Source organism: Fusarium solani (assembly GCF_023522795.1).
Source record: "Fusarium solani strain SB1 chromosome Unknown bctg00000009, whole genome shotgun sequence".
NCBI classification, from domain to species: domain Eukaryota; kingdom Fungi; phylum Ascomycota; class Sordariomycetes; order Hypocreales; family Nectriaceae; genus Fusarium; species Fusarium solani.
In genome coordinates this window covers 2,199,379-2,223,420 of record NW_027072144.1, presented here as the reverse complement: position 1 = coordinate 2,223,420, position 24,042 = coordinate 2,199,379, and the positions used below count along the sequence as shown (strand labels likewise).

The 24,042-nt window shown below is 53.1% G+C and overlaps 6 protein-coding genes across 6 annotated transcripts; 4 read left to right on the top strand and 2 right to left on the bottom strand.

The window, feature by feature from the left end:
* Positions 1–1,290: 1,290 nt before the first annotated feature.
* On the bottom strand, positions 1,291–2,241 carry MRS44_013740 (uncharacterized protein; the record flags this gene model as incomplete). Its single annotated transcript, XM_065617196.1, has 1 exon — positions 1,291–2,241. One exon carries the CDS (start codon positions 2,239–2,241, stop codon positions 1,291–1,293), a length of 951 nt encoding a protein of 316 aa, XP_065473268.1.
* A 2,021-nt stretch (positions 2,242–4,262) lies between these two features.
* Positions 4,263–8,973, top strand: MRS44_013739 (uncharacterized protein; the record flags this gene model as incomplete). Its single annotated transcript, XM_065617195.1, has 5 exons — positions 4,263–6,786; positions 7,068–7,558; positions 7,607–7,645; positions 8,379–8,521; positions 8,571–8,973. 5 exons carry the CDS (start codon positions 4,263–4,265, stop codon positions 8,971–8,973), a joined length of 3,600 nt encoding a protein of 1,199 aa, XP_065473267.1.
* A 44-nt stretch (positions 8,974–9,017) lies between these two features.
* Positions 9,018–11,085, top strand: MRS44_013738 (uncharacterized protein; the record flags this gene model as incomplete). The annotated part of the gene is made up of 4 exons (XM_065617194.1): positions 9,018–9,073; positions 9,415–9,544; positions 9,932–10,029; positions 10,428–11,085. The coding sequence occupies 4 exons, from the start codon at positions 9,018–9,020 to the stop codon at positions 11,083–11,085; spliced, it is 942 nt and encodes a 313-aa protein (XP_065473266.1).
* Positions 11,086–12,327: 1,242 nt separating this feature from the next.
* On the top strand, positions 12,328–18,141 carry MRS44_013737 (uncharacterized protein; the record flags this gene model as incomplete). The annotated part of the gene is made up of 1 exon (XM_065617193.1): positions 12,328–18,141. The coding sequence occupies one exon, from the start codon at positions 12,328–12,330 to the stop codon at positions 18,139–18,141; it is 5,814 nt and encodes a 1,937-aa protein (XP_065473265.1).
* A 510-nt stretch (positions 18,142–18,651) lies between these two features.
* Positions 18,652–19,323, bottom strand: MRS44_013736 (uncharacterized protein; the record flags this gene model as incomplete). The annotated part of the gene is made up of 1 exon (XM_046271306.2): positions 18,652–19,323. The coding sequence occupies one exon, from the start codon at positions 19,321–19,323 to the stop codon at positions 18,652–18,654; it is 672 nt and encodes a 223-aa protein (XP_046128594.2).
* A 641-nt stretch (positions 19,324–19,964) lies between these two features.
* Positions 19,965–23,962, top strand: MRS44_013735 (uncharacterized protein; the record flags this gene model as incomplete). The annotated part of the gene is made up of 4 exons (XM_065617192.1): positions 19,965–21,080; positions 21,142–21,683; positions 21,914–23,823; positions 23,877–23,962. The coding sequence occupies 4 exons, from the start codon at positions 19,965–19,967 to the stop codon at positions 23,960–23,962; spliced, it is 3,654 nt and encodes a 1,217-aa protein (XP_065473264.1).
* Positions 23,963–24,042: the final 80 nt, after the last annotated feature.

The following is a 24,042-nucleotide window of genomic DNA, read 5'->3' as shown; positions in this document are numbered from 1 at the left end:
TATTACAATGAGAAATGGAGCCTTCAATCACTATACCATAGATTTTGGGATTCGTTGTATTGGAAGGTAGCATCTCGAAGTAGTACTTTAGCTATGACGGCATGAGATGGGCCAGTGTATATGGAGGCCGATGCGAGGACTGGCCGGCACGGTTATTGATGCCGACGCGGACGGCGGTCGGCATGATAGGCGTCAGCGGCCGGCAATGGGTGGCGTGCCGTCACGGACTACAAAGGCGGATCGACCTGAGAAAATGGGTCGATACGGACCCGCGCTGGCCTTGCGCCATCGCTGTACCGGCAGGGGGACTACACGCAAGTTTGACTGTTGCATAATTTTTCAACCCATGTGCGTCACTGTATGGTGCTAAGGAAGACTTCGAGGAAGAGATGAGACTCGATACATCTTGAAATACTTGTGTTGGTTAACTTATCCTTTTTTATAACTTTTGAAAGTCCTGGTAACCGCTTGGCGGCGATTCAGGCCTTTGGCGGATGTCTGGTGTTGCGAACCCCGCATCAGACGTCATCGTCATGGGACATGAGCTGGATGCTTCGGGCGGCATTATCGGGTCCCGACGGGAACTTTGTCATACCTAACGTAGAAGGAAGCTGGGTCGACTCATAACAGTGAGGACCCGTGACTCACCAGGGTTATACGATTTCGAAATGACAAGAATAAAAAAGATATGAGGTGCGAAATTTCTCGACTTCATGAGATCTTTCAAAGTATTAACGTACATGATAAGCATATGTCACAGACAAGTATGTGTCACACTTTGATATTTCTTAGCATTTTCACCTATTTTTAAAAGTTATTTAAAAAATTCTAGAAAATTTAATTTAATCCTAAAACGGCTAAAAGTCTAAAGTTAGCTCTATTAGATAACTAGAAATATGAAAATAACTTTCTAGATTTTTTAAAAAAATTACTTACTAAGCCTTTTGAAAAAAGTATATTCACACTGTATAATTAGTTATTTCTCTACAAAGAGATTTTTTAAAAAATATAAGAAAATTATATATAGTTTATTTACTAGTTAAATAATAGGAATCTTTTTTTTAAGTCTCTAGCTATTTTGTTGCTAATTTTATTAAGCCTAAGAATTTGTATTTTTAGTGTACAGTATAGGTGTGACACATACTTGTCTGTGACATATGCTTATCATGTACGTTAAGGTATCATGGGGTGGCATCTTCCCTTGAGGTGGCTGCCTGTGTAACATCATCATGCATGCCACTTCTCCAACATGTTGCACTCGCTTATGAAGTACGTTATGTAGTTTCAGTTTCATACCAGAGCGAAGTAACCCACAGGCACAACCATGGCCATAATCAGCGGAACAAGACTTTGATGGGCAACTTGGGAGGCGATATTCTCGTCCGAGCTCCCGTTCTCTGAGCCTCCTTCACCCAAGCCACCTTCCCCAGAATCTCTCTCGCCGGAATCACTGTCGGAGGAATCCCCGTCTTCGGAATCATCACCAGATCCATCCTCGGAGGAATCTCCATCTTCCGACGCTCCATCTGAACCTCCGTCCTCCTGAACCCTCTCCAGCAGGGTTTCGCAGGCTGATCTGTCGTCACTCCCGGTGACGTTAGCCATGACACAGTCCGCCATGGTCTGGTCGAGCCTGAGACCACAAAGATTGGGCTGCTCGTCTGGATCTTCAAACGATATGACGGGGCACGACCCAGTCCTGAGGGAGTTGCGCGTGATAGTGATGCCGTTGGAATACTTGGGGCACGCGGCGGTCAAATTGACCGGAGCAACGGTATCATTTCCAACGCTGAAGTCGACCGTTCCGTTGATCCGGTTGCCGAGGCTTTCGATGATCCAACGGTTGGGCCCCCCACGGACGCAATGCGACATGGAGAGCGACCAGATTAAGCGGAATGGCCCTGGCTCGGGCTCGCGAGGGGAGTCAGTGAAGTAGCTTGTGTTGGCTGCGATCCAGTTGTTGCCGATGGCATCGGGCGGGAGAGGGGCTTGGTGTCCAATCGTATACACGCTACCAGCCTCGAAGACGCCCGAGTTGGGTCGGGGACCCATGCCCTCGATTTGCCAGCGAATGCTGTACCCGGCCCAGAAAAGCGCATGGGCATTTTCGATGGCGAAGACGACGGGCAGCTCACGGAGATTGAGGCTGTAGGTCTCATTGCGCGGGAAAACAACACCAATGTTGACGCGTATTGGATACTCCGGGGGCTCTGGGTCTTCTTGAGCACTGACGCCCACCATCGCTGTTGCCAGTATCCATATTGACCAAGATAACGATGTCGGCCTCATGACTCGTGGGCGTTCTGGGCTAAGGTAGAGAAAGATGTGAGTATCTAAGGGTTGAAAACTTTACGATCAATCTGCGACGGGCCGGTTTCCTGAATGTTTCTGTGACCTGGGACTCTGACGAAAAACCCTTCGAACCCCAAGTCGCAGATGGAGAGCCGAGCGTGCCGTCTTTTAGTCCACCGGGAGCTTTATTTAGCCGGTCTTACTCAACATGGTTGATAAGCGAGCGACGCATATATGCGAGCGATGCACTGCGGTATTTTTTAGCAGAAAGTATATACAAAGGTAACCTAAGTGCGTCGATCGCTTATCAACCACGTTAGCGCTTTGTTACAAGTAGGAAGATCAACCAGGATACGAACGGAAAACGTCGGAGCTCGGAACGGAACAAACAGACCCCGGTGGAAGTGGTGTGTGGTCGAACTGGTCGAACGGGAACGAGTTCGACCACGTTCGATCAAAAGTAAAACCTTAACCTTGAATGGTCGAACAGGTCGAACGAGAGCGCGTTCGACCAAGCAAATCAGAATAGTATATATATCTTCACTCATTCCCACTTCCCTGTCTAGATAGCTCTCCAGCTTTCAATACAATTTGATTACTCAAGAATACTTCTTGACATTATCAGACGTGATTCGCCACCCTACGCTCGGTACGCCACGCCCCGTTGCAACTGCCAACATAAACCAAATCAGGTTACGGTTTACTACGTTGGGAACCTTGACCGTCACACATAAACGTTTATTACAATCACGACAACAAGAACCACCAGTTGTCAAGTGCACTCAGCATCCCTGCGTGACACAACAACAGGTGGACTGCTGCTGCTGGCGAGTCGATAGCGTGCCGATAGAAACGCTTTAGTGGCTGGCTACCATACTGTAGGCAGTCGTGCTGGTAATTCGTTCAGATTAAGATCCCTGGGTTGCGACAAGACAGTGGATACGCAGTAGCTCAAACTCCCAGCGCTCGGGGCACATAGCGCCCAATGCCTTCCAGATCACACCCGTAGGCCTCGTTCCGAAAGGCGTTGGTGGGCCCGTAGGGACCGGTCACCTGTTGAAATTTCTTTCCTTTCATTTATCACCAGGAATATCGCGCGCCACGGTCGTGCAACGTTTCACACAACGCGTTACCCGCTCTTCACTCAGTCTCTCCAGCCTAGGAATCTCCTTCTCTGTCGCCTTGTTGGTTTCACTACTTTTCTCGTTCACACGCCCTTCCTCTTCCTCCCTCTTTTCGTTTTTGTTCCCTTCGAACAAGTTAGGAAAACGAGGTGCGCTCGAACCAGGGGGGGCGGCGCGACGGAGGTGGAAGGGATTTCGAGGTGACTCTCGGTTGGATTGAGGCCGGTTTTTCCCAAGACACGCCATCGACGACGCCGGGAGAAAAAAAAAAGGCTGGGTGTTAACCGGGACGACTAACGAGCGACAAGTGACGGGGATTTGACCGCTTTCGCAAAATTGCGCTTTGCGCGTGAGGGGATTGCAGGTGCCTATCGGCCGGTCCACATCAATCGGATTACCAACTACGATTCCATTGTCGGGCTTTCGTCCTACGCGCCCTTCGGTTACTCATTTCCAATTTCCAGTCTATCACCTCAGCTTGTCCTTTGGGTACCTCGTCCGATTCCCGCCCGCCTTAGAGCACGCGCCCCACGACTCTATTTCGCCCCTCGGACTATCCGAATGTAGCTGGAGCCACAGCGATCTTCCAATTCCTCCGACTCGACCCAGCCTTTCTTCTCTTTTTCTGGTCTAAGTTGTGGGACTTGCTCGGCCACCAGCAGCTTGCCCACTCGAGCCGCACTTTTCTCCAGCTGGAGGCGGTCACGTGCGTCCCGTATTCGACATTGACTGAAAGCATCACTTACGCCAACATCCACCAACACATAAGACATTTGATCTTTCCTTGAATCTCAGTCATCTTCGACGATTTTTCAAGGGCGACTTTCAGCCTCAACGCGGCCCAAAATGGCTACCGTGGATGATGCCGCGGCTGGGGAGGCGCTCCCAGTGGAGGAACACAAGTCCGTTTGGGACAAAACAGAACGCAATTTCTGGACCAACCTTCGTCGCCAACGAGAAGCAGAAAACAACATGGTCGAGCAAGAGTTTCAACAGTCTACGACCGAACTCCGAATCAAACTTCGTGAGCTCACCGGACAACGAAGCCAGCTGAGCGAGTCGCAAGCGCGGCTAGCTCGAGAACTAGCTAAGGTCGAGGCCGAGCTAGCCCGCGTGACTGAGGAGTGTGAAGTGAAGACAGATCGACTGAAGCGCATTGAACAAGACTACCACGAGTCGCGACAGGCGAGGATCGAAACTCAGCAGAAGATCTGGAAGACGATGCGTCGGTTTTTCAAGGAGAAGAGGGGCGAGGACCCCGACGTCGAGGACTCCGAAGACCCCGACATGGAAGCCCTTGGCCTTCCTCAGGAATTACCGGAACTCTCAAACGTCAGTGGAAATGTTCCTCGGAGAGAGGTCGCCGATGATTCCATCCAAGTGAGAACCGATCAATCGGCTACCCATGGAGAGAGCATGGAAGGTGTTGAGCATCACGACGACGAGAACGTCGCTGACAAACCCGCATCTGATGTTATGGTGGACGTTGTCGATGCTGATGGCAATGTGATCGGACCGGTGGAACGCATCGAGCCGTGGAATCAATGGGTGGAAGAAATCCAGGAGCTCGAAATTCGGAGACCCGTCAAGATCCGTCGCGGTCGCCGTTTCAACGACTCGCATCTTGCAAGCATTTATGAGCGAACCGAAGCGAAGGGCGTCAAGTGGCTATCCTGCATGATCCAGGCCACCGGAGAGATTCAGTCCAAGCGATGCTGGTCGTGCAATAAGAATCAGGGAGCTTTCGATGATTGTATTATTGTCGGTGGTGACCTCTTTCAGAGATGTGGCAACTGTGAGTGGAACCGCCAGCGTTGCCACGGCGCGTCTGGAGATACGATTGACATACTGGCTTCGAGGGAAAGGTCGCGACAGCAGAGGGAGGCCAGGGGGTCGCACACCAGCCCTGAGCCGGAGCCGGAGCCTCCGCGCCTGGAGATCCAACCGAGACCTGAGCCTGCACCCGAACCACAACCCGAACAGGCACCTCGAATTGAAGAACCAGTCTGTGTGTCTTCGCGTCATCCTTCGCCCCAGCCTGCCCATCAACTTGTTCCTTCGCCGGCTCCTGAACGAGTTCCCGAACCGGATTACAGGCGTGCCTATGAGCCTCCTCCCGCACCAGTCAGCCGCCCTGCTCCCCTACCCAGGCCTGATCTTGCTCCAGAGCGTATGGTAGAGGCTATGGTAGCACCGTCTCAGTCTCAACCTCGACCTCAACCTAGGCCTGAAGTCCCACGTTCCGCCCTTCCTTCGCATGTCCCGCAACCTACACGGCCTGGCATCCTTCAGCCTACTACCGAGTTCGACACGCCCATGGAAGACACGTCGGCTCCCAATAGCGCTCGACCAGCGCGGAAGCCTGAGCAGATGCCGATACTGCAAGAGTATCGAGTTACCCCTGGATTCACGCCGGCCAACGTTCGCAGTAGACCCCCATCAGCCGAGCGAGCGGAGCGACCAACACCGGCTTCCATGCCCATCGAACCATCGCCTCAGCCGACGGAATCTCCTTCTGAGGAGCCTCTGGAGGAGATCACCCGAGATAATCTGGTGCTCCGGCACAATGGAGAAGTCTACACTTACCCTGAGTGCGTTGAGGGTGTACCCCTGGTCAAGATCAACGAAAATCACCCCTATTGGGAGCCTAACTGGCCAAATGTGAGAACACTGATTGAGCCGCAGCTCGCTCGATGGCGCGAGAAACACCAGGCTGCAATCGATGCCGGTCCGAAGCAAGAAAAGGGTGGCTCGTCCAAGTATCAGATCGGTCAGCTGGTCAATCGGGGCGTCAAAATCCTTGAGTTTCACGAACAGGGCCCGGTTAGCCCGTATCAGCTCCTCAGCAAGAAGTACATCCAGTCAGGAAAGGGCGGCATCACGTCCTACGATGCGCTCTTCCGTTTGTCTGAGACGATGTCGGAGCTGGAAAAGTTCAAGTTGGATATCCAGCCAATTGAGTGGATGCGGCAGCGCCTGCACGAGCTAATCCTGGCCGAGGGCGCCAGCTTCAACTTGCCTCGAACGATCCATGACTTCTATCACGACCCGAAGCTGACTGCCCTTCGATACAAGCATGGCTTCAAGAACATCGGCCGTCCCTCTGGATTGAAGGCGCGTCAGAGCCAGGGCAGTCCAAGCGACACGCCCAAGCGTCTGAAGAAGCGCAAGAGCGTGCATTCTGTTGCTAGCACGCCTCGCGAAACGTCCTTTATCGAACAATCTCCCTTGGCTGCTCATGTTCCCAGGGGGCCCGACAGCCCATTTAACACTGATCTTCATAAGCGACCCAAGTTCTTGTCGCCCGCTTCCGGTCCGGTTCACGACGAGTTCCACATCGACGCATGGTCTGATACGGACTCACATAGTGGTGGCCAGTGTGGCTAACAGACCGACAGACCTAGACCGGCCCTTTCGGTCTGTCGGTCTGGGTTTGTCGGGGCTCCCGGTCTGTCGGTCTAGGTCTGTCTGGGTTAGCAACCTGGTCGGTCTAGGTCTGATTAACTGATGCCCTCATTGGCTACCTTTGCCATGCCCCACTTAATTTGGCACTGCGAACTCCGACCCGCAAAAGAGTGGGGGTGGTACGGGTGCGTTAAGGCTGAGTCGGCCAATGGGAGCCCTGGAAGCCCCTAACCCAGACCAACTCAGACCACCCAATCCGACCAGCAGCTTCGGTCTGTCGGTCTGATGACAATTGCCGGTCGGTCGGTCTGCGGTCTGAAGATGGTCTGTCAGACGGTCTGTCAGACGGTCGGTCTGTTAGCCACACTGGTGGTGGCGAAATCACCAAGTATGACTGGCGCCTCTACCAGGTCAAAAACCGATTATTCACGAGCTCGACGGCAGTCACCCAGTATTGGACCTGGATTGAGCAAGCCGGCTGCTTCCAGCACCAAGTCCTTAAGAACGTCAGCCCTGCCTCGTGGGGTTTGTTTAAGGATCACATTGACTTCCATGTTAACCTCGACGAGATTGAGGAAGTGATGTGGAACATAGAGGCGCTTCGCATTCACATCATCATGCGCAAGGTCAACGTTACGATGGACAAGTCGGATGGAGCACCTCGTGGCGATGTGATGGCATCTTTCAAGCGGGATCGAACTATGCGGCGGTTCCTGTTCTTTTGTAGGGAGAAGGGAGTCAGGATGCTGAAGCAGACGACGTAAGTACTAATCTTGCCTTCACAGCTCAATCGCATGGAGCCTCCAAACATTGCATGTGGAAAGGTAACTAACAAGGTTGACAGGGAGGAGCTCGACCATCGCTGGCAGATGATGCAATCAGACCTGCTTCCAGACGTCAATGACCGCGGCGAGTCTAACAAACACCTGCTGGAATAGTTTTCTCATCTGGAACGAGAGCCGCCCCTGACAACTATGCCTTGCGTCAGTGAGTCGTCGACGATTAATTTTGTATGGGAAATTTTTTGGCGCTTGCGTGGCATGGGTCAGCCGGCGATTAAAATGAACACCAGCCGGCAATTACCAGTTTGACCACTACGAGGGTTACGGTGAAGCTAAAAGTAGCTAAGAATATCGAATTGATATCTGCGATTTGATTGATACCAATATTTCTTTATGAAAATATATGATTGCGAGATTGTGGGCGTATTTGCTTCGTGATGTCTTTTTTTGATGGCTGTTGAGTGACAGGGTTTTAGAATATGGGTTGTGCCGCCGTGGCCAATAAGAACGCGTCTCGGCTTGCGAGGCACAGAGGTGGCTGCAGACCATCGGTCTCGTTATGTTCAGCTTGAAGAAAGTCAATATGAAATAAGGGGTTAGATGAGTTATTAATATTGAGAAGTAGCCAGGGTGAGTTGGGCAAGAAATCTTGATCTTTGGTTCTCTAAACTTGTTCGCAATGGATTACTTCGTACACGTGCCGGAATACCGGCTTCTCGGTTGCCGCTCTTGTCTGATTATGGTAACTCGACGACGTATCAAAAACCATCTTTAGAGTTCTCCCCATCATCTAGGCATTGCCGAGATCAAGGAAGTGCAGAAGTGGGCATCCAAGATTGGTATTATCCAAGATCAACAAGAGATCCACGATAGTCTTCCGCTTGTACCCGACGGCACGCCGCCCAATTGCTGCATTGGGTAGGCCAAAGACGGGAGGATTCCGCTGCACGTTTGTATCAGAAGATAGCACGACTGTATCGACTTGCCGATATGTGGGCACGAGTTTGAAACGAATACGGCAGCATCTGAAGGATGAACACGAGTGGGATCTAAAGCTAAAGGCTGGCCGACGCTCAGCTGCTATGGCTGAACAAGAGCGAAGCAATAATCCATGGAGGAGCGGGGTTCTCTATCAACGATTCTTCTTGACGGGTTCTCGTAGCGAGTACTTCGAGGTGGCAAGGGGACTAAATCTCGACGGGCTCAGATCTGAAGACCACGGCTCGCAGGTCGGACTTCAGCAGGCCATTGACGCATTCCAGCGTAAGAGCAATGATGTCCGGAGTCAAGAGGCAGGGCGAATTGATGCGAGAACGATTTTACTGCACGGAATCCGTGGCTTCGTCGGCTTGGCTCTGCTCTCCACTTGAAGGACTTTAGCGGGAAAAAGGACTTTTTGAGGGACTTGATCACCATGGAATACGAAGTCGATCCGAACGACCCGGACGAGTCAGACGATGCTCAGCTTCGGTTCATACATATCGCATTCGATCGAATAGTCAACCACGCCAAAGCCGTCATCACACCAGATACCGTCTCTTAGAATGCTTTGTTCGAGGTCAACCGCAAGGACCTTATCAAGGAGCGGTCCAAGCCGTTTCACTTCCGGTTCAAGGCCGAGACCCAGAGGCGTTATACGCTTGTGGTTAAACAACTACTTGCTTAGATTGTTCGGTGTATGTCTTTCGAGGACAAGGCATATCGGCCACCGTTCAAGCTGAGCAGGAGGCAACAAAACGCTTACGATATCATGATGGTGCACGCAGATGACTTGACTGTCGCTTGGAAAGACCATGGTGGTGACCCGGAAGTACCCGAGATTTCCAGGCTTCTCGATCTGCTGGAGAGCGACGTTCTGGAACTTTACATCCCGTTCTTGATCATTTTACCAAAGACACCGAGTATGACAGTGTTCTCGTCAGCTTCTTGACGGTTCTCAGTGTACGTGCGGATGGTACTTGGGAGGGCTAAGCAAATTTCACACCGCAGCTTCCTCGTCTGCAGCCACTGTGTACCTCGCAAGTCGAGCCGCGCTCTTATTGGATACTGTGGTTGAACCCATGCTCTTAAACCCTGTCACTCGACAACCATCAAAAAAAGACATTATGAAGCAAATACGTTCAGAAACTCACAATCATACGTATCTGCGAAACAAGATGGGCATCAATCGAATCGCAGACATTTGTTCCATAATATTACCAGTTTTAAAACTCACCGTAACTGTTATAGTGGTCAAACTGTTAATTGCCGGCTGGTGCTCATTTTAATCGCCACCTGACCCATGTCTTACAAGCGCCAAAAAATTTCCCATACAAAATTGATTGCCAGGGACTCGCTGGCGTAAGGCAAAAGTGTCCCAGCTTTGTCGCGCTCAATAACTACCACGGCACTGGAAAAGAGCGTCCTGCTACGAGAAACCATCTTCAGTCAGTCATTAGAGTGAGTCTCATCTCCTGCTGCCTCTCTTCCCTGCCCTCGTCGCCATCCTCTCCAGGTTCCCTAGAAGCGAGTCAAGCGACTCGAACGGCTTCGCGAGAACTATCAATAACCGCAAGCTGCGGCATGACGATGCTCATTTGTTTATCATGCCGCGATTTGATGTTTTAAATCGTTTGTTTGACCCCTGCGGCCCTGAGCTGGGTTCTCTTCGTGATCCTCTGCGGACTCAACTCTGTTTTGCTCTAGCCGCACACGCGATGATGATCATTTCGCCACCGCTCCCATATTGCTATCTCATCCACTTTCCAGCGACAAAATATGAGACGGAAAAAAATTGACCGCGTATCCTTAGGCAAACTCTGACCATTTCAACCCGAGGACCCAGGTCGAGGATGCGTCTCACGAGGTCTCGCCGTTCCCACGCGGACACTGAGCTCAGCAACTCTGGCGGCGAAATGAGGGCAGCAAGCCCAGCCGCAGCCTCCGAGGTGTCATCAGCCGACACCGTCGTCATCCCTACTCCTCAATCTGGATCCATTTCTGGAGATGCCAGTCCGGCCCAAGACTCAGAGCAGTCCTCCATAAACCGTTCCAGTCTGCGCCGACGGAAGCCTGCCAAGCAATCAGACAACCAGGTAGCAGCCCAGACACCAGTCGCTACCAAGCCCATCCGGAAACCCTGTTCCAAGGCGACTTCTAAACGAGCTCCGCGGACTATCGCGCGCATCAAGGACTTGGCTGGCGCCGAGATCGCACGCGTTGAGGACGCTCAGGAACGTGCAGACCGCCACGCCAAATGGAGAGAACACGCCAACGCCCTGGCTGCAAGTACTCAGAATCTTGACCAAGCTCAAAATCCGCACATCGCTGCAGCACGTCTGTGGTCAAAGACAACCGCCGATTCCACCAAGTCTCACGGAGGCATCAAGTACGAGCGCAAGTTCAAAGGCCCGTTCACCGGCAAGCTCGTGTCGCAGGGCATTCTTATTGATATCGACGGAGAGGAACATGTCGAGTATCGGGTGCTTGCTAAGCTGCCTTAATTTTTGGGCAATGGGTATCGAGACACGGCTGTTGCGGCATTTCTCACGCACACACGATTTTCGGAGGATAGGGTTTTGTTTTGGTGGGCGGGTTTCCGTCCCTGGGAGGCCTCGTAAACTCGGAGGAATTTGTTTTCCGCAGCGAGTACCATGTTTTAGTTCATCTCAAGCCAACTACCGATTCTCAGTGGCGATAGACTATCTTGCTGGAATGCGACGCCGTCCGTGAACCCAGCATCGATTGCCAAGTGGCTTTGTTGCCCCAAACCCAATTCCACAGCCAAGTTGCCCCCAACGCCATCATATCTGAAGCCCTCGACTCCTCTCTTGGCATGGGTCACATATATATTGGATTAATAGAGAGCACATGCCTTTTCAAGCTTGCGATCAATCTTGTGCTCTCGAAAATTGTGTTGAAGTATAAGTCTCAACAGTCTTCTGGGGGTAACCCATTTTTGTTTCAACAAATTGTTCCTAGGCCATTTGTAGGTCACACCGCTGGACTAAAACTCACTCGAGTCTCCCCGGTAGATAAAGCGTCGTCGGATGCAGGTTCATTGTACCCAGCCCTAACTGAGATGTAGAGATGCGCAACTGGTCTCGAAATAAGATAGCCATGCAATAGCCCAGCAGAAGAGCGTAGTAGAAGTCTGCCGTTGGCGAGGACGACAACCGTAGTGTCGCATAACATTCGTGTGACCGGATGCAACTATCCGGTCACACGAATGTTATGCCTGAGGAACGTAGAGACGAAGGTTCTTCCTTCCGCGTCCTCTCTCCCTCCCCAAACGCCCGGGCCACATAGCGCCCCGATCCTTTCCAGCCACCACTGCCACAGTCCAAAAACCCGTGAGCCACGGTTCATTTTCTTTTTGCTCCGAATGAGCCCGTCCCCCCGTCCCCGCTAGTCCCCGGGGACGGGCCGTTCCCGGAGCTCCGCCACCGTCCGTACATCCACGGAGCTCTGCATCTGCCTCCTGCGCCACTTTAACGCTCCCTCTGTCGTTTTATTTTTATCACCGACACCGCCATCGTCCGTACATCCACGGAGAATTCGCTTCGAAGAAACGGTTGAAAAATAGTTGAATTGAAAAATGGTTGCGATTCCGGTAGCCTCAGTTGTTTCTTTTCTACAAGTGGCGGTCGATTGTGTCTTTTGCTAGCTGCCTCCTATGCTGATGGCGCGCCATTTGTTTTATACCTCTCCTTTCCCACGCCCATGCTTCACATCCACTTGTTATCATGCCCCGGCAAGAACCAGTCAGAGTCCCAATTGATGACATCCGCCGTACGTTGGAAGATCTGGACCGACGGCGCACTCAGAACAGGGCCCGAGGGAGGCGGGGAGCCTCTCAATCGACGGTTCCAAATTCCCTGGCATCTCAGAGAGCTGTCCACCGTCGGCAAGAGCTGGTCAGAGTCCATCCCGACGATGCCACTCTGCAGGCTCTCGCCGAGCCCCGAAGGGAGCCGGTCAGAGTCCCTCATGCTGAGATCCTCCGCATGTTGGATCATCTAGACCGCCAGCGCGCCGAAGACCGAGCCCGCCAGAGGGCCGGAGAGACCGAACAGGTAGAGCGGCCGACCACTCCCAACAGGTTGTGCCGCCCTCCACAGATCTTTCCTTCGTCAAAGCGCCATAGGGAAGAGGAGGAAACGCTTCCAACTCCGCCGAACACGCAACCAAACCATGCCCCGAAACCAAGCCGCTCCCCAAAGAGGAGGCGGCGGTCAATGGAGGAAACGCTTCCAACTCCACGGAACACGCAACCAAACCGCGCCCCGAAGTCGCTGCGGCCCATGCCGGAAACCGTCCAACTCCAGCGGGAGTCAATCAATTCTATTCTACAACACCGTGAATCTTGCTTTCGCGACAAGGAGGAGGCATCAGCAACAAGATCCTGGTGCAAAGAGGTCCCACTGGCCCTTCAGGTAGAGGCTTCCAAGTCCTTCTACCAGGCGTTTACGGATGAAAAGATGTTGCCGATTTCGCATTGCATCTTCTGCTACAGAAAGCGTGCGCCTTGCGAACTCACTGCCGTCCAGTGGAAGAGGCTGTTGACGCCATCCCTGCTGCAGGTAGCGAGGACTCTTCAGCAGTGCCGGAAGTGCCTTCCACTGGATGACGACAGGGCTGCAGTTCAGGTGTGCCGCGAATGCCGCGCCGGCTTGGAAGGTGGAAAGCTTCCTAAGGCCTGCTCGGTCAACAATATGGACATCGGGTGCGAGCATCGGTACCCTGAAGAGCTTGATGGCCTCTCCCCTGTTGAAGAGAGGCTGATTGCTCTCCAGGCCCCTTTCGGCTACATCACGAAGTTCACTGTAGACAACAGGACCCCGTCGGGCCTCAGTTACCGGAAGCATGTGAAGGGCCATATCGGCGTCTTTCCGAACAAGGTCGAGGACCTCGTTGCCACAGTTCTCCCCCACCCCCTTCTGGAGACTATCGAGAACATCCACGTCTCTTGGAGTGGTTCGAGCAAACCCAGCTCGACAGACGTTGGCCATCTTCTCCAGGTGCGCAAGTCCCGTGTAAGGGCTGCCCTGTTGTGGCTCCAGAAAAACAACCCACTCTACGAGCACATCGGAATCAACCACGGCGAGATAGACGACTGGCGGTACGCGGAGGGCTCTGATGTTCCCACCCTCATCATGGACATGATGCAGAGGGAGGAGCCGTCGGTTGCTGAGAAGACGCAGACGGATCATATCGTCCCAGATACCGATCGAGGGTTGGAGGCGAACCGGTACATGAGTATTGAAGAACTCCTCACCACCTCGGCACAAACCGGCTCCGGCGACGACCCCTGCCCTCCGGATGGCACTCTGTTGATCGAACAGCACCATCCCCTGCCTCCGGATGATGCTGACGGCGACGGTGAAGTCATTTATGGAACGTCATCATCCGGCATGTTTCCCCTTGACGGGCCAGCCGCTTTCGAGGAGGCCGATAAACTGTGTTTCTTAGCCGACGCTCTCCAGACGAGTCAGAGTCGAGATGCCGACGACGCTGAGCCATGCGCTATGCGACTTCAGACAACAGGTACAACAGGTGAACGGCCGTTCATCAGAGTGGAGCGTGGTGCCGACTTCGCAGATACCCTGCACGAGGACTTCTTCCCGCGCACCTTCCCCAAGCTTTTCCCGTGGGGGAGGGGTGGCCCAAAGGCACTAGGGGAGGCGAATTCCAATCGACGAGATGCTTCGGAGCCTGCTCGGCGCCGTTCCAATCATTCGCTCAATTACTGGGCCAAGTATGTTCTGCAACGACACGGAGGCCGCTTTGCAACCCACCCCATCTTCTGTTTCTTGGTTTTCAACATCCTCCTCCGATCCTCCAACCGCCGCATCAGCATGGTCCGCATGGCAAAGGGCTCTTTTCAGGAACTTGAACGGGTGTATGGGAGCTTGACGACGGACCGCCTAAAAGCCGCCGAGAATGAGATGCGAGAGACGAGGAAGACGACTGACCCCGACATATCGTTCCTGCTCCGGGAGCTGTCCATCTTTGGTCACGCACAGCCGCTCTCTAACGAAAGCCGACTCCTGATGCGGAGGAAGATACAAGCACTTGACATTTGGACCGGCACGCCTGCGATTTGGATTACCATCAGCCCCAATGACATCAACAACCCGGTGAAGATGAGGCTCTCCATCCACAGGCTCCACGAGTATGACACGGCAAAGGAACTCTTAGCCGATCTTCGGGGGAGGTATGACAGGATCGCCCTCAGCACCATGGATCCGGTCAGCTCCGCCATCTTCTTCCACCGAGAAGTCTCTTTGTTCTTCGAAAAATACGTCAGGACAGGCCAAGAATCGGTTTTCGGGAAGATCAGTCACTATTATGCGACGGTGGAAACGAACGAACGCGGCAGTCTACATCTACATGGACTACTCTGGTTGGCCGGCAACATGCAGTTGCCGGCCCTGATCGACGACATGGCTGACCCCGAGGAAGAAGATTACCGTGCCCAAGTGACTCGGTACGTGGACTCGGTCTTTCATGAATGCTTAGACGAGAACGCGGGGAACGCCGTCCGACAGGAGAGGAAGCCGATCCATTCCGACGAAGGAATGATGAACAGCACCGAAGCTCTCACTGCGGCCTTCGAAAATGAGTCCAACTACATTGCGTACTGTTGCCAGGTTCACTCGCACACTTATACCTGTCTCAAGTATTCTCTGAAGGGATTCGCCGAACAGAGTGCGGACAGGAACAGAAGGACCCTTTGTCGGTTCAAGGCGCCTTGGAAAATCGTCGAAGCGACGGGATTTACAAATGATGGGCTGCTCCGTATCCATCGGAACCACTCGCTCGTCAACCGATATAACAAAGCAATGGCGATCGGCCTCCGCCACAACCACGACATCTCGATGATCTTGATGAGGACCAAGGGCCTGGCCATGGTGTTTTACATCACGAACTACGCCACTAAACTGGATACACCAATGTGGAAACGAATTGTCCTCGCAGCCGAGGTCTTCCGACAGCTCTCTGAATCTGCTGAGCGGAGGTGTCAGGTGTCGGACCCTGCCGAGCGTGACGCCCGCCCCGCCCTGCTGAATGAGAGTCACCAGTTTCTGATGAGGGCTGCGAATCGAATCTTTTCCGAGAGACAGCTCTCGGCTGTAGAGGTGTGTTACCACCTGCTGGGCTATCAGACGGACTTTACCAATGTGCCGGACTGGTCCTTCCTAAATCTGACGGCATTGTATTGGGCCATCTTCCGGCGCTGGATGCATCTTCGTCGTCAGGCCGGCGTAGAAACAGATCTAGAGGAGCCTGCTGAGACGGTGCAGCTTAGGGAAGGCGGGCGTACTTTGTTGTACTTGGACGCTTATGCCTGCAGAGGTCAAGTTCTGAGATCTCTGTGCCTCTATGACTATATGTCGATGATTAACTTGGTGCGTCGCAGTGACCGAGATGAGGACGAAACCCACATATCTCTTGAGGGATCCTCTCCCGAATGCCACGGCTGGCTGCAAGAACTTCGGCGACCTCACGAATACGCCGTGCCGATCTTTCAAGGATACATCAGCAACGACCACGAAGACGAGCATCCCGTGTACTTCAAACGGTACGTTCCAGAGGTCTATGCTACCGACTCCGAGCCAACTCTGACCCTTCTGCCTAGCAACTCTGTCCTCCATTTGGCCTTGTTTGTGCCTTGGGAAGACTTCCTTTCCGAGACACGCGGCGATATCACCGATATATGGTCAACCTATGAAGCTTCTCTCTGCGGCCGGCTGCGTTTCCACGTCGCGAACATCTCCCTCCTCAGCAAATCAGCCGAAGACGCACGTAAAGACACAAAGCTCTGGGCTAGCCGGTCAGTGGGCGACGATACGGTTGACGTAGAGTTCCCTCTTGATGAAGGCGACTGTAGTCAGTGTAGTGAAGAGTCTGCAACGACGGCTGAGCATCACCAGAACTATAAAGCTCTCCTCTGGGCTCTTCAGAGGGCCGTACAAGGCTCCGATGCCACGAAGGACTCTCCAGTCCTGCGGAGCCTGATCCGGGACCTGTGCCAAGAGAACCCGGCTGAAGAGAGACGCCCTTTTGTCCTACGCCAAGAAGGTTTCTACCAACAAATTCGCCGTAGCCAGGAAGGTGCCCTGTACCAATACCCGGCTCTGTCTGGGGAGGATGTTCGCGCCGCAGCAAAGGCCCAGGACATGCTGCATCTTCGAATGCTGGATGAGATCGAGAGCGGTCTCCAATGTGGCACAACCTCCACGGGTAACGCCGACATCGACGATCTGCTTGTTCGGCAGTGTGACACAGAAGTTCCCATTACGAGGCAATATGAAGACCCAGTCGTACAAAGTCCTCGAATGTTTGTCGACGTAGGCCTAACCAAAAGCTTTGTGGAGATGGGGCATCTTGCCGCCTCCAGCTACACGCTGAGCTATCTGCAAAGTCTGGCTCTTCAGCTAGTATGCAGCTTCTTGGACAGGTACGCTGCCAACCCTGACTCCGCTGGTCAACATCTTCAGTACATTGGAGGACTAGGCGGTACTGGAAAATCCAGGATCGTCGATGCCTTGCGCTACGTGTTCGCGGCCAGAGGTCAGTCGCATCATCTTCAGATTACCGGCACGTCAGGCAGTGCAGCCGCCCAGATCGGCGGGACGACGCTCCATTCGGCCTGCGGACTGGATACCCATCGCTCTCACAATACACGACCTCCAACATTCTCGGAAGCTAAAAAATGGACGTGGAAGCAGAAGCTAGCTCTCGTGATCGACGAAGCGAGCATGCTTGGGGGAGCCACTCTGTTCAACGCCAGCTGCCACCTCCAGTCGCTCCGCGACTGCCTAGATAAGCCATTTGGCGGCATTCCCGTTGTTCTCTTGATGGGGGATTTCTATCAGTTCGCCCCAGTGCGAGAGACGAGCCTCCTGGTGGACCGAATCGTGGATCCCGCTTTCGCCGCCTCCCTGGGACAAGCGACCATTGCTCACCACCGTGGCCACAGTCTGTGGCTGATGTTCAAGACTGTCATCCTTCTCGAGGAACAAGTCCGCGCGAGAGACGATCCTCAGCTAGGCGCTCTTTTAGACAGAGTACGGGCGGGGACCCAGACACAGCAAGACCTGGACCTGCTCAACACGAAGCTGGTGGACCGCTCCCAAATCACCTTCAAGGATGGCTTGCGCGCCATAACACCGCTCAACCGCAACCGATGGAGCCTCAACATGGAAGCCGTGGCAGACTGGGCCCGGTTTAATAAGAGACATATCTCTATCTTCGTCTCGACCCACACCTGGCGGAGTGGAACCCTATCTCAGAACGAGATCGCCCGGACTATCGAACAAGGAGACGATTCCAACTGCAAGGTTCCTGGTGTCTTCTTCTACGCCCAGGGGATGCCCGTAGTTGTCAACAAAAATATATATACCGGCTTGAAGATTGTGAATGGGGCTGAGTTTACCGCTGCGGACGTCATCCCTGATCCGAAATCCCCAGGCTACCATCTTGCGGACGACATCACCATCCACTTGGCCCGCCACTGGGCATATTATTGCAGTCGCGAGAGACAAAGGATTTAGCCGTCCCAGCCCTCCCAACGGGGACAGTGCTCATCAGGCCTCTCTCACACACCCTCGATCCAGCCAGCTCCCACTTCAGGTTCCTATCGGGGAAATGCACTCGCCGGGGATTGCCGGTTGTCCCGGCATTTGTCCTTACTGATTATAAAGCCCAAAGCAAGACGTTTGTGGAAGTGCTCTTGGAGCTGCGAGGAAATCGTATGACCAATGGTCAGCCTTCTAAATGCGACTTTACTAGTCTCTATGTGCAGCTATCCAGGTGTAGGACACTACAAGGCATCAGGCTTCTCAGTCCCATACGACACCAGGATTTCATCGGGAATAAGCTGGACCAGAGTATAGTTGATGGCATGCAGAGACTGACGGATCTAGCGGCAGAAACGAGACGGGTATTTGAAAGTCAGCAAAGCCATGCGTAGGACAGCGTGAGATACCATCCAAAAGATCGCCCGACGGCGAGACACAACGTTTCCGTTATTCAGGGCACACGCTTAGGGCGAATTACGACCCCTACATCTCATAAGGCGACCTCACCGCCCGCCAATCATCCGGATCCTTCTCGCCTCCCTTCCCCGGCCGGAACTCCTTCTGTTCCTCACAATAATCTTTCCACCACTCTTCGAAGGCCTGTCTGTTGTACAGACTTCTCGGCGCGCCTTCTCCCTCTCTGAAGAGGTCCAGAATGCGGTCACAGTACATCCACACTCCCTCAAGATGGTGCGGCAGCAACGGCTTCATGTCCTTGCGCGCGACCACCACGGTGCCGACATAGGACCGCCACTCCGGGGGCGCAAACCCGGACTCGGCGTCGATATTGAGATACGTGGCGATCTGGTTGTCGAGGTCGGCACGGTTGGCGGACCGAGTGCCTACGCGGTGGAGGACCAGCGGGACCTCGATGAGCCCTGGGACGGGAGGCACGGGCTGCGAGAAGATGGGATGATCTGCCTGGATCGTCGTAGCGGACCAAGGCACGAATTTCAGTCTCTCAACGTCGCACCGGACGATGACGGCTTGGATGGACCCTGACACGCTGTGTGCTGCCGTCGATGCCGGTGCAGTCGACTGCGAGGTGGCTGGAGCGGGTGGGTTTGCTTCGACCGGAGGCACCTGCTCAGTGGGCGTTTGTGGCTCGGAATCGGTGTCTATATTGTCCCATTTGGAGTAATCGATTGGCGCCATGGAGAGTGGCTCAATACTACAACCTGAGAAAGATGAGGCGGTCAAAGAAATAAAGATGAGGATATCATATAATATAAATTTGCTATTTCGGAAGCTTTTCAAGTTTGTTATGTTAGGAGAATTGATGAGTCGAGTTCTTTCGTAAAGTTCCCATGGTATCGAATCCCTACGTCACACTGATTATGGAAAGCTCTGTACGAAACGGAAACAGCTTAGTGCAAAGGCCCTCTGGGGTGTGTCCTCCCGAGCGAATAACCTACCTACCTACCTACCCTACGTCACACGGCAGATAAGGTTCTGGGCGGTAAGCCACAGTGATGCGAAACGAAACCTTCGTCCTTTACTTACCTCCCAAAGGACCACCTAACGCCGTATAATACTTACTCTCAATCCATATACCGAGCCGTGATCGAATAACCACAGGGAAATCAGAGGATCCGAAGGCTCGTTCCGAAAGGCATTGGCGGGCCCGCAGGGACCGGTCTCCTGTGCGACATACATCTCCTTGAGTGCGTTAAGGCTTCGTGAGGTTACTTGACCCACATGACCTTAGTCATGACGTAGGTACGAGAGGGGTACGGCATAGTGCTCCATTAATTATTTCCACCTAAAATACCATACAAATCTTTTTGAAGATACTCATGAGCTCCCAATCAATCCCTAGTCAGGCACTGAGTGCCTCTGATCCAAGTATTATAATTACAGAAGAGAATAGCCGCCGCGAGCAGCCAGCCGATTTCACCTGCCGACCTGCATTCAACCCGGTCCCTAGCTGCGGCACCAATTTCCTCCCGGTGATGGTGCCCAATCGCGACCTCGAGGTCAAAGAGCTGCCCCAGCAGCCTCTTGACCTCTTCCATCACTTTGTGCCTTATTTCCTAGTCGCAAAATGGGTTAAATATACGAATGAATGGGTTGATCATTTGCTTCGCAGTCGCAGCTGGAAGCCACGGGCTCGAATTCGTAGTTGGAAGCCAACCACCGTGCCAGAGGTATATCTATGGCTTGCGCTTCTAATTCATATAGGAATTCATAAGGAAATCACAATCCGGGACCATTGGAAGACTTCCCGGCTAGGGCACCAAGGTTCCGACCATTCAATCCTCAAAGTCATGACTTTTGACCGCTTTCAACTGCTTCATCGGCACCTTCGGCTCTTCAACCCCTTCAGCCTCGCCAAAGAGGCTGCCAAAGCTGGCCTTGCGAAGGTCTTCGCCGCCGTTGACGAGTGGTCTCGGCACCTACAATACGCGTCAACTGACTTCCTTAAGCCGGGCACGAATATCGCTGTGGACGAGTGTATGATCCGCTATACAGGAAGGTCATACCAGACAACACAAGTCCCAAATAAGCCTATCCCCGTGGGCTTCAAGATCTGGGCCACGGCGCAAAAAGGCCTCTTCTTGCGGTGGCTTTGGCACGAGCCGAAGAAGAGATGCGGTTCAGTTAGCCTCGTAACGCGGCTTCGATCTCAGAGAAGAAGGCGACTTTACACACACCTCAACCCGACACAAAGCGTGGTTATTGCCCTTATTAATAAGCTGCCAAAAGCCATATATCACGTCTTTATTGACAACCTCTTCTCGTCCGCTAACCTCTTTAGAAGCCTCCGTCAGTACGGCCACGGGGCCACAGGCACGGCCCGCCGCAACTGTGGTATCTACGCCCCCTTCGCGAAGCTCAAAGACGATGATTCTGCCGGCCGGAGGCTCCTTCAGTTCAATGAGGTCAGAATGGCTCCAGCACTTGATAATAAGGTAGCAAGCCAAGTTAAATTTACCTATAAAGCCCCTCCTAATTTGACTTGCTCTTCCCTAGGTCAACCAAATCGCGTGGAAGGATAACGCCCTCGTGCTCTTCTTATCTACTGTATTCAAAGGCGACGAGCCTGTCATACGGAAGAGGAAGAGGCCAAATACAGATCAAGCCCGCGCACGGCCAATACAGCGTTTTTTTGGTGACGAAGCCGTCAAGGCCTTTGCGATCCCTTCTATCGCCGCTACGTACAACGATGAGATGAATCATGTGGACCGTGGTGACCAACTGAGGGCATCACGAGGCTACAGTCACTCAATTCGTCGCGGCCCTTGGCAGGCTATAGCTTGGACCTTCCTTCTTGACGCAGCCCTCATCAACAGCTATCTTCTTCAGCTTCATGGGCAGCCAAAGTGGAAGAAAATACGGTCTCAAAGTGACTGGCGAGGCCGCCTTATAGATGACCTTATTGCGGCTTATTGGACTGGTCATTCTAGGAAGCGATTTCGAGCTGGCGACGAAAATACGCCTATGGCGCTAGCTGCATTCACGCGTCAAAAGAGGGAAAAACAGCCCTTGCCTTGCTTGTCAAGGACTCCGCTGCGGTCAAATTAGGTCACGAAGCAAGAGGAAGCCATTGGCCGGTGTCAATGGCAATACGAAAAGGAAGGGGCTGAAGAGGTCATCTTACGGCTGCAAGCAATGTGATGTTGCGATTTGTAACTCGCAAGATTGTTGGGACTTCTATCACCATATAAAATAGGTGGGGATTAAAGTACCTCTAATTTGCGCTATTTTAATTGGACCGGACCCCCCTGTCCTGACCCTCACGAAGCCTTAACGCACTCAAGGAGATGTGGAAGCAATGGCAGCCAAGCAATGTTAACGGCAGGCCTCGTGTATTGGTCTACTTTCCTCGCTATCAGGCTGATCCAGAAGGTCAACAGTGGCCAGATTACTGCCGTGTAAAGCTAACATTGAACCACCCACATCGCCGGCTTGATGATCTCCTCACATTTGACGGCCAGCGTTTTAGTTCTCACGCTAAGGCCTTCTCCTATTGTTGGCAGCACCACAGTCATGGTGATGACCATTACGGCCGGCCAAAAGAGGCTCGATTACAACCTCAAGAGGATCAGTACGAGACTCTGCCTGTGGAGGAGGAATTTGATGACGAAGACTGGATCCGCCTCGCCGCCCTTTTAACTGACAACCCCCTTACCCAGGAAGGTCTTGACCTACTTGGCCGCCGCGATATCGACGTCAATTACGACTGGACAGGGCATGTGGGCACTTATCCGGAATTTCAAGACAGCTACTGGAAAGACCTTATCGCTAGCCATCCTATAGCCAACGATGTGGAGGTTCTTGGCCCTCACTGGCGTGACCAGCTTAACCCACAACAACGGCTCGTGTACGACACCTTCATGGGCCATTTCCAGGCGCAAAATCCTGCTCAAATCCTTCTCCACGTTGACGGTGGTGGTGGTACAGGCAAGTCCTTCCTTATCAAGGTGCTTTCCTCCCATCTTCAGGCGGCTGCCCTACCGAATCCTAGCCCCATTTGCCGCGTAGCGCCAACAGGCGTTGCGAGTAACCAGATACAGGGCAGCACCATACATTCGTTGCTACGTCTCCCAGCAGGTGGTGCTTTTACCGACCTTCCCCCAGCCGACGCAGCCGCCCTTCAGTCCCGTCTACGGCACGTCAAGTACCTCGTTATCGATGAAAAGAGCATGCTAGGGCTTGAGCAGCTGGCGCGGATCGATTCCCGACTGCGGCAGGCCTTTCCACAGCGTAGATTCGAGTTCTTTGGTGGTGTGAGCGTCTTGCTTGTAGGCGATTTCTTCCAGTTACCACCAGTCCGGCAAAAGTCCCTGTATTCGACTAGCACCAGCCTGTCTTCGTTGGAAAGGAGAGGGCAGGTGGCCTACCGGTTATTTGACCGCACCGTCTTCCTGACCACGGTACAGCACCAGGCTGGTGATGATCAGGCCCGGTTCCGTCAGGCCTTGCAAGAGCTGCGTGAAGTTAAGTTATCTATACCGTCCTGGAACCTCCTTAGCAATCGGGTACAAGCCAAGCTAACGCAGAGCGAGGTTGATAGATTCAGGGCCGCTTTGCGGGTGTATTCTACAAAAGCCCGCGTCAACGAATACAATTACGAGCATATGGTACACCTTAACTCCCCAGCAATACAGGTGGAGGCAAAGAATCAGGGCAGCGGCGCGGGGCAGGCGCCAAGCGACAACGCTGGCAATCTATCCAACAAGTTCCCTGTTGCTAAGGGCGCCAGGGTAATGCTCACGACTAATCTATGGCAGCCAGCTGGCCTAGTTAACGGTGCCCAGGGTACTGTATACGATATCGCCTGGAATGCAGGCGCCAACCTATGGGAAGACCCCCCGGCCGTTATTATGGTGGATTTCGATAGCTACGATGGACCACCGTATCTAACAACTAACGAGGGCAGGAAAATCGTACCCATCCTTCCCATCACACGGGATTTCCTAGTGGGCAACGAGACCTGCGCTCGCACGCAGTTTCCCCTGATCGTGGCATTTGCCATCACTGTTCACAAGTGCCAGAGCTTAACAAAGGATCAGATAGTTACTGACCTCGCTACGCGCGACTTCCAGGCCGGTATTAGTTATGTTGCTGTCTCACGAGTTACCTCGCTGCAAGGCCTGCTCCTTGAGGCGCCTTTTGACCGTCAGAGCCTCTATAACCACACGCCCACGGAAGGTTTATACGCCTGCGTTTACTACGTACTGCGTTTGTGGCTAACTATAAGGCAGGGATGAAGATGCGCCTTGCTGACCAACAACGCCGTAAGGCTCAACAGCTGACCAATCCGCCGTATCCACCACGCTATATTGACTAAACGATGTGTTGCTATAAGCTACAGAGAAAGGGGAGGTTTGATGGACGGTAAATAGTTAGATTGGGCCTGTCAGGAAGCGT